This window comes from Ahaetulla prasina, chromosome 3, assembly GCF_028640845.1.
Source record: "Ahaetulla prasina isolate Xishuangbanna chromosome 3, ASM2864084v1, whole genome shotgun sequence".
NCBI lineage: Eukaryota > Metazoa > Chordata > Lepidosauria > Squamata > Colubridae > Ahaetulla > Ahaetulla prasina.
In genome coordinates this window covers 28,186,710-28,203,000 of record NC_080541.1, presented here as the reverse complement: position 1 = coordinate 28,203,000, position 16,291 = coordinate 28,186,710, and the positions used below count along the sequence as shown (strand labels likewise).

At 38.4% G+C, this 16,291-nt stretch overlaps 1 protein-coding gene across 1 annotated transcript in view; it reads right to left on the bottom strand.

Annotated features, from left to right (window-relative positions):
* The window catches only part of ANGPT1 (angiopoietin 1), a 171,094-nt gene that overhangs the window by 40,748 nt on the left and 114,055 nt on the right, over positions 1 to 16,291 (bottom strand). Inside the window, exon 6 of the mRNA XM_058178229.1 lies at positions 10,768 to 10,869. Within this exon, the coding sequence (XP_058034212.1) occupies positions 10,768 to 10,869 (102 nt within the window). The remainder of the gene's footprint in view (positions 1 to 10,767; positions 10,870 to 16,291) is intronic.

Genomic DNA, 16,291 nt, shown 5'->3' with positions numbered 1-16,291 from the left:
CTTGCCACCTCTGCACAGCCAGTCCTACAAAAAAGGAAGCCACAAGTGAAATTTACTTTGACTTTACACTCTCTGGCAAAGAAGAGCTACAAAGATGATTATGAGGCTGGAGGTCAAGACAGTTGCAGGAATTGGGTATATCTAGTCTAGTGAAAAAAAAAGGATTAGGGGTTAGGGTTAGGGTTAGCAGGTTCTGACACGTTCTGGAGAACCGGTAGTGGAAATTTTGAGCAATTTGGAGATCCTGTAGCGGAAATTTTGAGTAGTTCAGAGAACTGGCAAATACCACCTCTGGCTAGCCCCAGGAGTGGGGAGGGAATGGAGATTTTGCAATATCCTTCCTCCAGGACAGAGGTTTCAGCAGGTTCTGACCAGTTCTGGAGAACCAGTAGCAGAAATTTTGAGTAGTTCGGAGAACCGGTAGTAAAAATTCTGATTAACCCCACCCCCATCTATTCTCTGCCTCCGAGTCCCAGCTGATTAGGAGGAAATGGGGATTTTGCAGTAATCTTCCCCTGGAGTGGGGTGGGAATGGAGATTTTACAGTATCCTTCCCCTGGTGGGAATGGAGATTTTACAGTATCCTTCTCATGCCATGCCCACCAAGCCACGGCATGCCGACCAAGTCACACCCATAGAATCGGTAGTAAAAATTTTTGAAACCTACCACTGCCCCAGGAATGGGGAGGGAATGCAGATTTTGCAGTATTCTTCCCCTGCCAAGCCACGGCACACCTACCAAGCCATGCCCACAGAACTGGTAGTAAAAAAATTTGAATTCCAGCACTGATTAGGGGTGACATGATAGCAATATTCCAGTATTTGAGGGGCTGCCACAAAGAAGTGGGGGTCAACTTCTCACCAAAGCACCAGAAGACAAGAGAAGAAGCAATGGGTGGAAACTAATCAAAGAGAGAAAAAACTTAGAACTAAGGAGAAATTGCCTGACTTTGAAAACAACCAGAATAGCTTGACTTCAGAAGATGTGGGTGCTCCATCACTGGAGACTTTTAAGGCAAGACTGGACAGCCATTTGTCTAAAATGGTATAGGGTCTTCTGCTTGAGCAGTGGATTGGCTGGCCTAGAATACCTCCAAGGTGCCTTCCAATTCTGTTATTCTGCTCTGTTCCTTTTCAGCAGTCAAAAGCAGAAGGATTGCATATAATGCAGAGATTGGGCAACATTTATCATTTTGAAAGCAATACTCCCCAAAGTAAGCAGGTCCAAGATAAACAAATAGATAAGATACAGACAAAACAAACAAGCCAAAATCCCAAACTCAATTTGAACTCATACATATTAATTGATATTATATTCTGTTATTTGGCATTAATATAACTTCCTATGTATTCAGTAACCTTTATTTTTCCCTATTATATATTAAATAGGAGATGTAACTTTCAGGGTGCTGGATAAGGAGTTTGGAGGCCTAATTTCCCACTTGACCCTGGAGCTCATTTTGGGCCCATGATTCTCTCTCTTTCAATCCAATCTACCTTGTGGGAAGTAAGAATAAAAATTTCAAAATGGCAGCTACGACCACACGATAGTCCAGAAAACCCACACCTCTTTTGTGTCATGTAAAAAAGGGGTGGAGCTTCATTTATTATTGATTATTGATAAAAGGAAGCCTCTTATGGACTTCTTGCATAAACATAAAAAGGGAACTTGTGATGATTAGACAGAATAGATTACAGAAAGAAGAGTAATATGATGTAACTTTTGAGAGAGAGGTAACATATATTTGTAGGTAACAACTGCTATGAAGAACATATAGTTTTCTTCTTTCTTTTCTATTTTTCTTCAAATTTTTCTTATACTTTTTGCTTTTAACTGATATATTTTTCATTTTTCTTCCTTCTTAGTTTGCAATCATTTTTAAAAGTCATCTTTAAAAGTGTTAAGAAAAAATATAATTTTATAAAGAAAAGGGGTGGGACTTTGGTGACATTACCCATCTCATTCCACTTATGACTGTAATTTTGTTGCTTATATCCTAACGATTTATACTGATTGTTTCCTGATTGCTTAATTGCAGCCTATGACTATCATTAAGTGTTGTGTTGTACCTTGATGAAGGTATCTTTTCTTTTATGTACACTGAGAGCATATGCACCAAGACAAACTCCTTGTGTGTCCAATCACACTTGGCCAATAAAAAAATCTGTTCTATTCTATTCTATTCTATTCTATTCTATTCTATTCTTTCTATTCTATTCTATTCTATTCTTAAAGGTACCATTTTGATTTTTGACACCCGCTGCTTCACCCCTCTTGCAGATATCCTTGGAAACAGGATTATTGTCCGATAGAATTTAAATACAGTGATAAATGCCTCATAAAATATCAAATTCTTAGAAGTCTCAGCTTTTCTGGCAGTATAATATCTGCACCAGTAATAAAGAATGACACACACCTACAAATTTGTTCTTGTTCTATACACAAATATAAAGATTTGAGGCAGATTTGGGATGCCTTGTAACCTGGATCTAGTTAAATTTAGTAAGTTGATCCTTGTATTTCATCAGTAATCCAACAAAGTTTATATCAAACGTAATGGCAAAAGGATAACTATATTAATCAGCTAACTTTTTTTTTTTTTTTGCAGAGTACAATTCTTTTCTCCTTTCTAATTAGGGGAGGCCATCATGTGGGGCGATTTAAAACACATTTCTGTGGTCCAGTTAAAATGCCGAAGGGCAGGCAATCAAAAGATATATAACCACATGTCAACGCAATTCCCAAAACAGATGTTATCCAGCAACATTTACAGGGGGAGAACATGATTCTAGATAGGACTGTGTGCTCTAAGCAGAACAAGCTCAGGCTAAGGAAGGATATTTAACTATAAATGCAGTAGCAGAAAGCAAGCTATAAAGTAATTAAACACAAATGTACATGGTGACTTTAGGTTCCCTGTAAGAGATAGGTAGAAAGGAACTAGAGTGCTTACATTGCTGATAAATATAAACTTATCAGAAATGTAAGCACTCTGATAAATTTATGATAAATCCTTTCTGAAAAGGATTTGTTCAGTGTGCATTTTAATGCAGCTTTGCATTAAACTTAAAGTTATGGAAACTTACACAGAAATAAAATAAAGAATAAAAAAAAATAAAGAAATGAATGCCATTTATCTGTAGCTTTTAAGATGCAATTTGCTCCTGGAAAACATATTTCGTATAGTAGAGCATGCAAACTAACAAAAGAAAAAGCACCTTATATAAGAAGAAAATAATTGAATGTGTGTATGATTGTCCAAGGGACGTGATGGCTCAGTGGCTAAGACGCTGAGCTTGTCAATCAGAAGGTTCAAATCCCTAGCGCCGCATAATAGAGTGAGCTCCCATTACTTGCCCCAGCTTTTGCCAACCTAGCAGCTTGAAAGCATGTAAAAAATGCAAATAGAAAAATAAGGACCACTTTGGTGGGAAGGTAATGTGTGCCTTCAGTATTTAGTCATGCCGGCCACATGACCATGGAAATGTCTTCGGACAGCGCTGGCTTTTCAGCTTAGAAATGGAGATGAGCACTGCCCCAGAGCTGGAAACGACTAGCATGCATGTGTGGGGGAACTTTTCCCTTTCCCTATGACTGTCCAAAATATTAAGGTAATGGTCACAATATCCAGTCAAAGTTCTACCTGCTTCTTTTTAAATTTCATTGTGTGTGAGACATGTCTAAAAATCATCAGAGCTTCAAATATGACACCAAGACCTCCATCTTGACTTTTTTGATTATATCCTACAAACATCTCTTTAAGAGGGAACAACAGCCAGAAAAATCACATGCTGGGGGAAATGACACCAAATATATGCAATATAACACAGACAACTCTTTGCTGGGACTATACATGCTGGGCAAATTGCATGGAAAATTACAATTATTGAGGAGATCCCTCTCCTCTCTTTCATGTCACTTAAAAAAATCACAAATTGAAAAAGTGGGACAATATGAACTGGGGGGAAAAAGACAGAGTGACAGCTATTCTCACCCTGCCTCTGAATTATGGTTTCTGATCTTAGAAACCTCAGCTGTTGCTGAGGCCATTTAATGAAAGCCGTTCATTCTAGTTTTGAACATTGAGGAAACAGATGCTTTGCGGCTGATTAATATAGTTAGTCTCTCCAAACAGTTGATCACTATTACTATTACAATTATTATTTCTCCTGTTTGTTTTTCACTAATATCCATGGAATTGGATATGATTATTGACCTTGCCCAGAAAATAACAACATTAATTGTGTTCTGTTGCGCTCTTCAAGTATATACTGATCAGAATACAAAGGGCAGGTATACACATGTGTTGTTGACTACATGTCACCACAATCGCAAAGAGCAGAAGCCACTAGATAGCCCCATTTGTTCAGAGGGTCTCTGGATCTTGTTGTACCCATCTGCAGTCTATTCAACAATTTCCATACTTCCCAGATTTCATCAGACCTAGGTGTCAACTCCTCCTTTGGTTCCAGCCAGTGTTCATTCTTTGTAGCTTTCCATAGAGTGAAAGATAATCATATATCTCCATATACTGCTCTCATGCTATCCTTGTCTACATGAGTATTGCAAATAGGATGGTAAAAAAAAACATTTCATTTTCCTGATAAATTGATAGGCACAAAAGTGTAAAGGCAGGTAAGAGTGGGTAATCACAGTGAATGAAAATGGGATTTTGCAAGCTGAAGTTTTCTCTCTGAAAGCATATGGGTAGCAGAGTGCAACTAAGCTAAGACTAAGAGAAGCTAAAACTCTGACAAGGAGGTGGGTTCTCATATTAAATAATACTAATGGCTAAAATATAAAATAAATAAAACATATCAAATAAAACTAAAATGCTTGCTTAAGCAGATTTAATTATCATTTTATAAGTTCTGAGACATGGTTTACCTCTGGGTGTTGCAATAATTCTTTGTTAGCTATATGAAACTCCACAAAAGATTATAAAACCCAAATAATTAAGTCTGCATTCCTTAAATGAAAACTCAGTGTCTAAAAGCCTCACAATTAAGTTAATTCAGGAAGGAAAGTAACATCTTCCAGCCAATAGTGGGAATACTTTATCCAACCTCCTACGTCTGAATTTTTTCTTTTGTTAATTCATTCAGCAATGAATTTGGGGTGGTGGTGGGGTTTTTTTTTGTATAAAAGGGCATCCTGATATATAGGTGACGTCTCACCTGGTGACGTCTCGCCTGGATTACTGCAGCGCTCTCTACATGGGGCTCCCCTTGAAGGGCATCCGGAGGCTACAGTTAGTCCAGAATGCGGCTGCGCGGGTGATAGATGGAGCCCCTCGTGGCTCCCGCATAACACCCATCCTGCGCAGGCTGCACTGGCTACCTGTGGCCTTCCGGGTGCGCTTCAAGGTTTTGGTGACCACCTTTAAAGCGCTCCATGGCATAGGGCCGGGTTATCTACGGGACCGCCTACTGCGACCAGATACCTCTCACCGACCCGTGCGCTCTCACAGGGAGGGACTCCTCAGGGTGCCGTCAGCTAGGCAGTGTCGTCTGGCGACGCCCAGGGGAAGGGCCTTCTCTGTGGGGGCTCCCGCCCTCTGGAACGAGCTCCCCCCAGGACTCCGTCAACTTCCGGACCTTCGAACCTTCCGTCGCGAGCTCAAGACACATTTATTCATCTGTGCAGGACTGGCTTAGATTTTAAATTTTATAGGGGTTTTAAATTGATTTTAATATTTATATTTCTATTTTTAATGATAGGGCACTGGAATAAGTTTTTTAAAGATTATTTTAATTTTGTATACTGATGTTTTATATGCCTGTGAACCGCCCTGAGTCCTTTGGGAGATAGGGCGGTATATAAATTTAAATAATAAATAAATAAATAAATAAATATGTGCAAATATCACCATTTGAAAATATGTCATGTGCACTTGCTACATTCATTGTTGAACTGGCTAACTTACAGACTTAGAACTACAGTAGAAACGGATATAGTAAGTATTAGCAAGAAATGTTGCACAATAATTGCATAACTCTTTGAACACTTAAAGGACTTCATATAAAGTCCATTAAAGATGGCAATTGAAACTCCAGATAAACCAGACAGGAAACATGAACTAGATGAAAACTGTAATTTTAATAGAAATGCATGGTTCTTCTCCCCTCATATGACAAATGGGGAATTGAGAATGAGAAAGGTGAAGGCAGCTAAATAATATCAGATCCTCACTGGCTTAGTAAATAGATTCAGCTTCCATCCTTCTGAAGTCAGTGAAGGAAGAGTCAGATTGTTTGGGGCAATATGCTGACTCTATAAACGGCTTAGAGAGGACTGTAAAGCACTATGAAGCAGTATATAAGTCTAAGTGCTATTGCTATTAATAGTGACTGTTTTTAATTATTTTTTAATCTATATGTTGATTTAATTGTTGTATACTACCCAGGGTCATTTCATGCACCAAGAAAAATTCCTTGTGTGTCCAATCACACTTGGCCAATAAAAAATTCTATTCTATTCTATTCTATTCTATTCTATTCTATTCTATTCTATTCTATTCTATTCTATTCTATTCTATTCTATTCTATTCTATTCTTTGTGAGATGGGTGGCCATATCAATGAGAGAGAGGAGGGTGGGAGGGAGGGAGAGAGGGAGGGAAGAGAGATGATAGATAGATAGATAGATAGATAGATAGATAGATAGATAGATAGATAGATAGATAGATAGATAGATAGATAGATAGATGATAGATAGATAGATAGATAGATAGATAGATAGATAGATAGATAGATAGATAGATAGATAGATAGATAATGGATGGATGGATGGATGGATGGATGATAGATAAACAGGAAGACAGGTAGACAGACAGAGAGACAGAGAGACAGAGACACTAAGAAAGAAAGACAGACAATACAGGAACAATTTGCTCCTGATTTTTCTGGAGTATATTTTTTAAAAAATCCAGTGTAAATTATGGAAATCGAGACCTATTGAGATGCCTCTATTGTTGAGCAGGCCATTTCTATTTCCTTCAATTATTTGATTTCCATTTTTTAAGGATATTATTATGGTCTTTTCTATTTGCATTTCCTATTTTTATATTCTCACATTTTATCTATAATTGTGCACCACCCAGAATTGCCTTGGATGATATGGGCAGCTATATAAATTGGATTAATAAACGGTAAGATTTTCTCTTGGTGTCCCATCCTATTTGTGATTGGATTCTTGCTTGAATTCTGATCGTGATATAGATGAACAGGTGCCACAAGCTACTATATAATGAGACCGGTTCCTTTGTTCATATGAGAGATAAGAGTCCCAGGTTAGCAGCTGCTCTCAACTGTTGTTGATTCTGATGCTGTTATGGAAATATTAGAATTAGGATACTTCAATCAAATGTACATATGGGAAGGATTTCAGAAGGCATCTCAGCTTACACGATGATGTTAAACCCAGAGACTGACTTGATTTGAGCTCAGCTACAGGCAATTACAGAGACATATCCATATCATTGTCTTGGCAGCAATATGAAAGCAGTTTGCCATTGATTTGCAGGGATTTTGTTTTCTTAATGCTTTATTCTGTCCAGCTGAGACCATTTTCCTGGTGGTCTCATGTCCAAGTACCGATCACTCCAATCTTTTTAGACTTTCTGGGATAAAGCAAGACTGGCTTCCATCTGCTGTGTCATGCATACAGAATAGAATAGAATAGAATAGAATAGAATAGAATAGAATAGAATAGAATAGAATAGAATAGAATAGAATTTTTTATTGGCCAAGTGTGACTGGACACATAAGGAATTTGTCTTGGTGCATATGCTCTCAGTGTACATAAAAGAAAAGATACCTTCATCAAGGTACAACATTTATAACACAAATGATGGTCAATATATCAATATAAATCATAAGGATTATCAGCAACAAAGTTACAGTCATACAGTCATAAGTGGAAAGAGATTGGTGATGGGAACGATGAGAAGATTAATAGCAGTCCAGATTTAGTAAATAGTTTGACAGTGTTGAGGGAATTATTTGTTTAGCAGAGTGATGACCTTTGGGAAAAAACTGTTCTTATATCTAGTTGTTCTGGTGTGCAGTGCTCTATAGCGTCGTTTTGAGGGTAGGAGTTGAAAGAGTTTATGTCCAGGATGTGAGGGATCATATAAAGTTATAACAGATCTCCCACAAAAGGTACTTCTGACCCAGATTCCAAGGTATGATCCCCTCCCAATGTTAACACAATAATGTTTTGGGTACTAGGCAATTGGCTTGCATTTACCAGTTTCCAGCAAAAAAACACCCTTCCATTGTAGATAGTTTGTTTAATGATAATGGCATTCACTTACCAACAACCACAAAAATTATTATAAAGTCAGGTTGGTTACATGAACACCTGCTTAATGGCCAGAATGATTTACAACCATAATTTTGGTCTCAATTATGGTTCTAAATTGAGCACTACCTGCATATTTATTTCTTGGATTGGATGTTCGATATCTGTGCTTCAAGGACCAGACAAAATTTGTCAGACAGATATTTTTTTTTATGTCTAGAGGACTGAATATTATAATGAATAGAATGCTAATGAGAGATTATGTATGAACAGAAGACCTGCATACACACTAATTGAGGGATAGCTAGTTACCCCTCACTTTAACATAGTAAAGAGGAATGCAATCCAATACATGCTGGCAGGGTATAAGATACAGGCAGAAACAGAATATATTAAACAGTACAACCAAGTAACTGGCATTGTGTTCAGGAACATCTGCATAGTGTATGGGCTATACACTCCCAAGTCCAAATATGAGAGCAAATGATGGATAATAACAGGGCTGAGATCCTATGCAACTCCAGATTCAGATGGATGGACAGGTATTGGCCTGTCAATCAGATACTGTCATAGTAGACAAAAATCAGAAGACAGTGGGGATGATAGATGTAGCAGAGACAACAACATCTGGAAAAAGGAAGTATGAGAACATGGAGAAGTACCATGGTCTGATACTGTTAAGGAACAACTCAAGATGATGTGGAAAGTAAAGACAGTGGTAGTAGTAGCACTCAGAAGTGGAGCTCCTAAACTGGAGAGTGAAAATAATGATCCCAAGGACAACAGTATAGCTCTATCTCATCATAGCTGTTCTTAGCCTGAAGATTATGATGAGATATGGTGAACTTTCATGGTTTACCCTCTTCATTTGCTGGAAGAGCCTCTCTGGGAAATTGAGGGTCACTATTTTTGCATTACATTGATCTGGGCCCAAGAGTAGAGGAGATAAAATATTGTCCCATGTTACACAAAGAAATAATATTATTCATTATATCTATATATTAAACCATAGATTCAGAATAATAAAACATGATATGGAATTACCCCAAACACCAGCCCAAATTCACTTATTTACCCATAAAACAGTGATATAACAAGTCTATTGGTCACCATCACCTGAATTTGAGACATTTCAGCTGCTATCGTCAGAACTTTTTTTTAAGCTTAAAAGCTACAAATTGCTTTTTAATCTTATGCTAGGATTCAGATTTCAAAGAACAGCTGGAGCTATGATAAAGCAATAAATAAAGCAGAAACAAGACTATTTTTACTACATCTGCTCAATAATTTCCCTCTTATATTGCTGGAGAAGGTTTTCTAGAAATACAGTGAGAGATCTAGGAGATTACATTAAAAAAATGGTGCTAAAGAGTGTCAGAGAATTTCAGTGCAGAATTTATGGCAGAAATATCTCCAGTGTTGTTGGAGATATTGTTTGCTAAAATAGATCCCTTCAACCTCCAGCTAAAATGGAATAGTAGCCATGATTAAACTTTAACTCTAGTAAGCTTGCATCTGCAGTTAAGCCAGCTATGACCTAGCTATGAGTCTCCACCTTGAGTTCCATTTGGAACTGTCCAGGGTGCTAGTCTGAATCTCAGCTCTCCTTTTTTTAAAACCTAAACCTTGCCCTGAACCTAAATAATTTCAGAACTCCGCTTGGGCAGTGACACTCCTATGGCATCTCCAGAAGATACATATCAGCTATGCCTGGCTACTATATTAGGATAAATATAGTATTCCCCAAAGCAGGGAATAGCAAAGCTGGCTGAGGAACTCTGGGAGTTGAAGTCCACAAGTCTTAAAGGAGCCAAATTTGCAGATCCCTGCCTCAGAGGATTCCAGTTTGCCTTTATCTTACATAGATTTATTTAATTTACCTTTAGTCTTAATTCTATTCAATTTTAGCTGTACACAAAGTACAGTCATCACTTCACAATTCACCAGGATTCAAAACAGCATGGAAGTTTGTTTCAGTTATTCATAAGACATTTTAAGGAAATGATTGTCTTTCCCCACATCCTCTGAAAATTTCCTCACAGAGACAAAAAGATCTGTAAGATGGCTTCCTATGAAGCACAGAGGCCTGCAATTCCTGGGTGGAAGGGTTTTCTATTTTCTCATAGGGGAATTTGGATCTCAACCAATGTTAACATTTTCATTATTACTCAGTGTGACACATTTTCTGGAAAATAAGAATGGAAACCATGGACAAGGGCAATAGATACATCTCTAAATCCACAGGGGAAGAATGGAAGAAAGTTTCTAAATGAAGCAACTTTCTGAAGTATGATTCATATTAAAACAAATCAAGAAAGGAGTCTTGATGGCTATAATAAGCTTGAACCGCATGGTTACTTCTGGTTTATTGTTTAATGGCCATGTTCCCAGCACAAGCTATTGACACAGTGTTCAGCTTTGCTTCAAATTAAAAATAATGATAAAACAATGTCTCCATCTTACCATTTTGTATTCTTTCCAACTCTTTTGGAAATCTAGGCTCCCATCTTCTCGGTGTTGTATTACTGTCCAGCCTCCTCCTGCAGTCTCCATATTGCAAAAAACCTAGACATAAGAACATAAATGTATAAACATCTCTATGCTAACTTGTCTTCAGTTAGCCTGCTCACTTTCCTACTGTCAGTAATAGCCATTTCTTAGAAACAGTTATTATTAAGGTAAATAATATGCTAATGTATAACTCCTGTCCCCTAGTTCACGACTAAAAAAAAAAGTTGGACATCAAGCTTATATCTTTCAATAAAACAGAATAATGCACTTAGTTTTTATTATAGGCCATCAAACTTTATGCAGTAGTGAAATTCATATGTTAATTCTTGAACCATTTAAATATTTTAAAATCTATTGCCTCTAACTTCAATGAATACCAAAGTCGCTTTATGTTCAGATTTCCACCAGCACTCATAAAATCAACTTGTCACTGTTTTGGTTTGGAGCTCAGGAAGGGAATTCCTGTGCCACTGCATTCTGAATTATTTTCAAGGGCAGTGAATTGCACCAGTCCCTTTCATAGGTGACTAAATGAGAGGCTGTCTGAAGGGTCCCCTGGTTCAAGTAAGGGCTAAGAAGATCTTTATGCAAGATGCATTCATTGTAATGCCTTCTTAGCCATAGCTTTAACTTGCTTCATGAACTTGCAGGAACTGAAGGTCCAGGAAGACTCCCAAATTGTGCACCAGCTTCAAAAGGAGCACTGCAACCTCATTCATAACTGAAAATAAGAAACCCTGATCCTGGAAAAACGCCCATAGTCCCAGAATCACTATGCCTGGTCAAAGCTGAGCTTGAAATTCTTCTTCCCAATTCAGGGCCCCACAGTCTTCAAATACTTGGACAAAACCTTAGTAAACCCTGGTTGGTTTGGGGATCAAGATATAATATTGGGTATTATCTGCATATGGATAATACCTGATGGATAATGGATCATCTGCTAATAGATGATAATTGATCCCAAACCTCACCTAGTTGGCTCATGTAGTTGTTAAATAGAGGGGCAAAACACTGGGTCCTGAAATTACTTGCCCAAAACTAGGGATCACAGAAACCACTGACCAGTTGTAACTGATGTACAATATTAGGTAGGTGCTCTAGTTATACTCTCTCAATGCCTTTGTTGTGTCCTGTCAGCTGCCAGCCCCTCCAGCAGACGAATAAGAGGAGGAGGAGGGGTGGGAGTCAGGGTCAGCATCAAGGCAACCTGAGAGCTCTGAGGGGGAAGAGGGAGTGGAGCTGGCAGAGAGAGAGAGAGAGAGGCAGAGCCTGGACCATCTGTCAGCCCCTCAGATGAAGGACACAATCCTTTTGGATAGTTTTTGGATTATAATTCATGAGGAAGTTGCTGTTGCCATGTATGACTAGCCAGGTTTATTACTATTTATTTACTTTATCTTTTTATTTTAATGATCATTAAAAAGATTTCACATTTTTAGAAGCCATGTAAAATCTTGTCACTGTGGTGTCACAAAAATCTTGCAAATAACTAAAAATACTTAGCTGCTTAACATGCACAGGAAAAATGATAAATGTGGTGTATTTTGTACACTAACCTAATTATTATTTTTTTGCATTTATATCCCGCCCTTCACCGAAGACTCAGGGCGGCTTACACTATGTTAAGCAATAGTCTTCATCCTATTTGTATATTATATACAAAGTCAACTTATTGCCCCCAACAATCTGGGTCCTCATTTTACCTACCTTATAAAGGATGGAAGACTGAGTTAACCTTGGGCCTGGTGGGACTTGAACCTGCAGTAATTGCAAGCAGCTGTGTTAATAACAGACTGTCTTAGCAGTCTGAGCCACCAGAGGCCCTGGTGATTGATTGTCTCTAACGTAAGTTTTAAATCCCATGGATTTGATATGTCCCTTCTGTATTTTATTTGTGGCTTCTTTGTTTCCATTTTAATTGGTGCTCTGTGACCCTTCCTTAATTGCAAGGTTCTAGCTATGTTATGTATGCTTTGTTTCCTTCACAATTGTTTTATTATAAGAGCATTCTACAGTGTGATTGCCTTAGAAGATGATTATGAAATTATTAAATGCAGGGTTTGGCAACAGTGTTTACTTCATGGTGATTCCTATTCAATAGGTCTTCCAAAATATAAAACTGACCAAGTTGCATTCATTAGAGTACATTGATTAACATATAAAAATAGGTATTAAGTACCATCACTACCATGGCCAACATCTCCAACCTCCTGCTGTTCTATGAAGCTTCAGTTTCTGCTGTGTATTTTCCAAATAAATGGTTAAATTGTAAATGGTCCTTTCAAATGCATGTATTTGAATGCTTATAATCGAGCTGAAAGTGTGCCAGAGCGCTCTCATTGTTATCATGTAAGAAAAGACTATGACTATACTCTGTTGTTGGGCTAACAATAGGTTTAAAAGCTCATATCAATTCATTAAAAGTCTAGTATTATCTATTCTCATGCAGGATCATAAAAGGGAACCAAATTTATGCAGTTGCTGGTAGAATAAGTGTTGCCATTACCCAGTTCCTTTGAGTGGTTTTCTTCAAACCATGCTATTATATCTTTTACTGAATCCATCTGATGCCTTTTGCCTGGAGATGAATGGCTCATACCACCGTTGCTTGGTTGTTTCTATTACATGACTTTGATTCTATTGTGTGTCTTTGATACTTGCACATGCAGCCAAAGACTGCTGATTGTCTTTTGAACAGTGCTCCAAAACTGTGAACTTTATTTCAGAATGAAAGGACAAAAATCCAAGGGGAGAAACAGTTTGGCTCAGGGCTTCCTTCCATTATGGCATTTGAGTTCAAACATTTATCTACTGCCTGGGGCTTCATTGGTCTTGGATTTATAGCAGGCATTTCCAAGTAATTTTCAAGCATTATCAAGCTTCAACAAAGGTCAGTCTTTTAAACGTGTTCTTCAAATATTAAATCTTTATACTCTATGTAAAAAGTATTATGTTTCAATGACGCAAGAAGGGAAATATGCATTACATTTTGTGTACGTGTCTTTTTTATGACAAAGGGATGGGAAAGTGGAATAAAAGGTGTACAGAACTAATTTTTTTTTTAAAAAAATCCTTTCCTATGTAAGTTTAAAGTTTTTGCATTTTGAGTACTAAAGGTATTACAAAGAAAGAAAGAAAATGCACAATGACAGTGAGATTTACACCACTAAATTATTCATTGTGTGGTCTGCTCATCTCCACAGCGAAGGATTGGATAGCAACACCTGCCACAGTAACAGGAGTGGCAGGGCGATTATAAACATTAGCTTTCCATCATTCAAGCCAACAAATATCCTTAAGTGGCTCCCGTCCCAGACAAGGTCAAGGCAGTCAGCCATTAAACACCTTTTAGCATGTTTTGAGGTTGAAATCTGAACACATACATCAAGACACATAAGGAAACAGGCAGAATTTCACATTGTTCTGCTTTTCTCTTTTGACAATGGGTTGACTCTTTCAACTGGGCATGCTTATAAAATGATGGGGAGGACTTCAGGCTCTGTGGGAGGAAGGTCACAGGACCAGGAACATATGCAGGGTGGGATCAAAATTGGTAAGATGGTGGATGGAAACTTGCTCCTTTCATTGATGCATCACAGCTGCCTGCATGTTCAAAAGAAGCAGGTTTTCATGAAAGCACCTCCTCTTGTTTTCAAACTTCTCTGCCAATGAGGGAATAGAAGGGGAACTCACCAAATTTGCAGATGAAACTAAACTGGCAGGAATCGTTAACACCCTAGAAGATAGGCTCAAGAGCCAGATGGATCTTGACCAGGGGTGAAATGCTCCCAGTTCAGACCGGATTGCCGGATCTGGTAGCAATGGCAGCGGGTGGTTCAGAGAACCAGTAGCAAAAATCCCTGCCCCTGCCCATGCTCAGCTGAGCTGCATGATCATCAGAGGTTTCTTTTTTTTTACTTTTAAAAGCATTTTTTCTTTGGCCAAAAAAATGCTTTTAAAAGTAAAAAAAAAGCCTCTGATGATCACGCGGCTCAGTTGGGATCGTCAGAACCTTTTAAAAGCATTTTTTCTACAACCTCTTCGGCTGAAGAAGTTGTTAAAAAAAGCTTTTAAAAGGTTCCTCTGGTGATCCCAGCTGAGTTGCCTGATCATCAGAGGCTTTTAAAAGCATTTTTTTACAACCTCTTCAGCTGAGGTTGTAAAAAAAAAAAAAGTTGGCCACACCCACCCAGTCACATTACCCCCCCACCCCAAGCCATGCCCACAGAACTGATAGTAACAAATTTTACATTTCACCCCTGATCTTGACAGACTTGAACACTGGGCCCTATCTAACAAAATGAAATTCAATGTAGAGAAAAGTAAAGTATTACACTTACACAGTTTGGTCACAAGACTATAAAAAAGATGTTGAGACTCTAGAAAAAGTGCAGAGAAGAGCAACCAGGATGATTAGGGGACCTGAGGCTAAAACATACGATGAATGATTGCAGGAAGTGGGCATGGCTAGTCTAGTGAAGAGAAGAACCAGGACAGACATGATAGCTGTCTTCCACCACTGGAGAGGCTGCCACAGAGAGGAGGAGGTCAAGCTTTTTTCCAAAGCACCTGAAGGCCAGACAAGGAATAATGGATAGAAACTGACCAAGGAGAGATTCAACCTAGAAATGAGGAGGAACTTTCTGACAGTGAGAACAATCAACCAATGGAACAGCTTGCCTTTGGAAGTTGTGAGAGCTTCGTCAATTGAGACTTTCAAGAAAAGATTGGACTGCCATTTGTCAGAAATGGTGTAAGGTCTCCTGCTTAGGTGTGTGTGTGTGGGGGTTGGACTAGAGTTCCAACTCTGTTAATCTGTTTGTCATCTTCAATATAACAATACTATGAAGCTATGAAAACTTGAGGGTGGGAAGATTGCAGTTGCATTAAGAAGTTGATTCCCTAAAAGTGAAAAGGTGCCTCTTCAAAAAAACAAACAAACAAACAAACAAACAAACCCATATTTGTTCAGAAACAGGGATATCAAACTCATGGCCCATGGGCCAGATGCATCACGTACTGGCCTCGTCCACTCCCAGGTTAGCAAAGGGGGGGGGGGAGTTGTGATACGTCACGTGATGACAAGGGGACCTTGGATGTTTGACACCCCTGCCCAGAAACCTGAAAAACGAACAGTTTTATTGAATAGTAATAAGATGTGGTGCTCATCTTCATCTAAGACTTGGAAGTATTTCATTTGTGAAGAAGTGGAAGCCCTGCTGAGAACAACTTGAACCAGTACTACCCAGGGGTCTCCAACCTTGGTCCCTTTAAGACTTGTGGACTCCTCTGGGAGTTGAAGTCCACAAGTCTTAAAGGGACCAAGGTTGGAGACCCCTGCTCTGATGTATGGTGACTCCCTGAATTGATAGAGAAGTTTGCACTAGTCCTTTAAAAGAGAGAACTACTTGTGTTATTGAAGATCAAATTATACTGAATATTTTACTGTTTTTATATGAGTGGTTGCTCTACACGC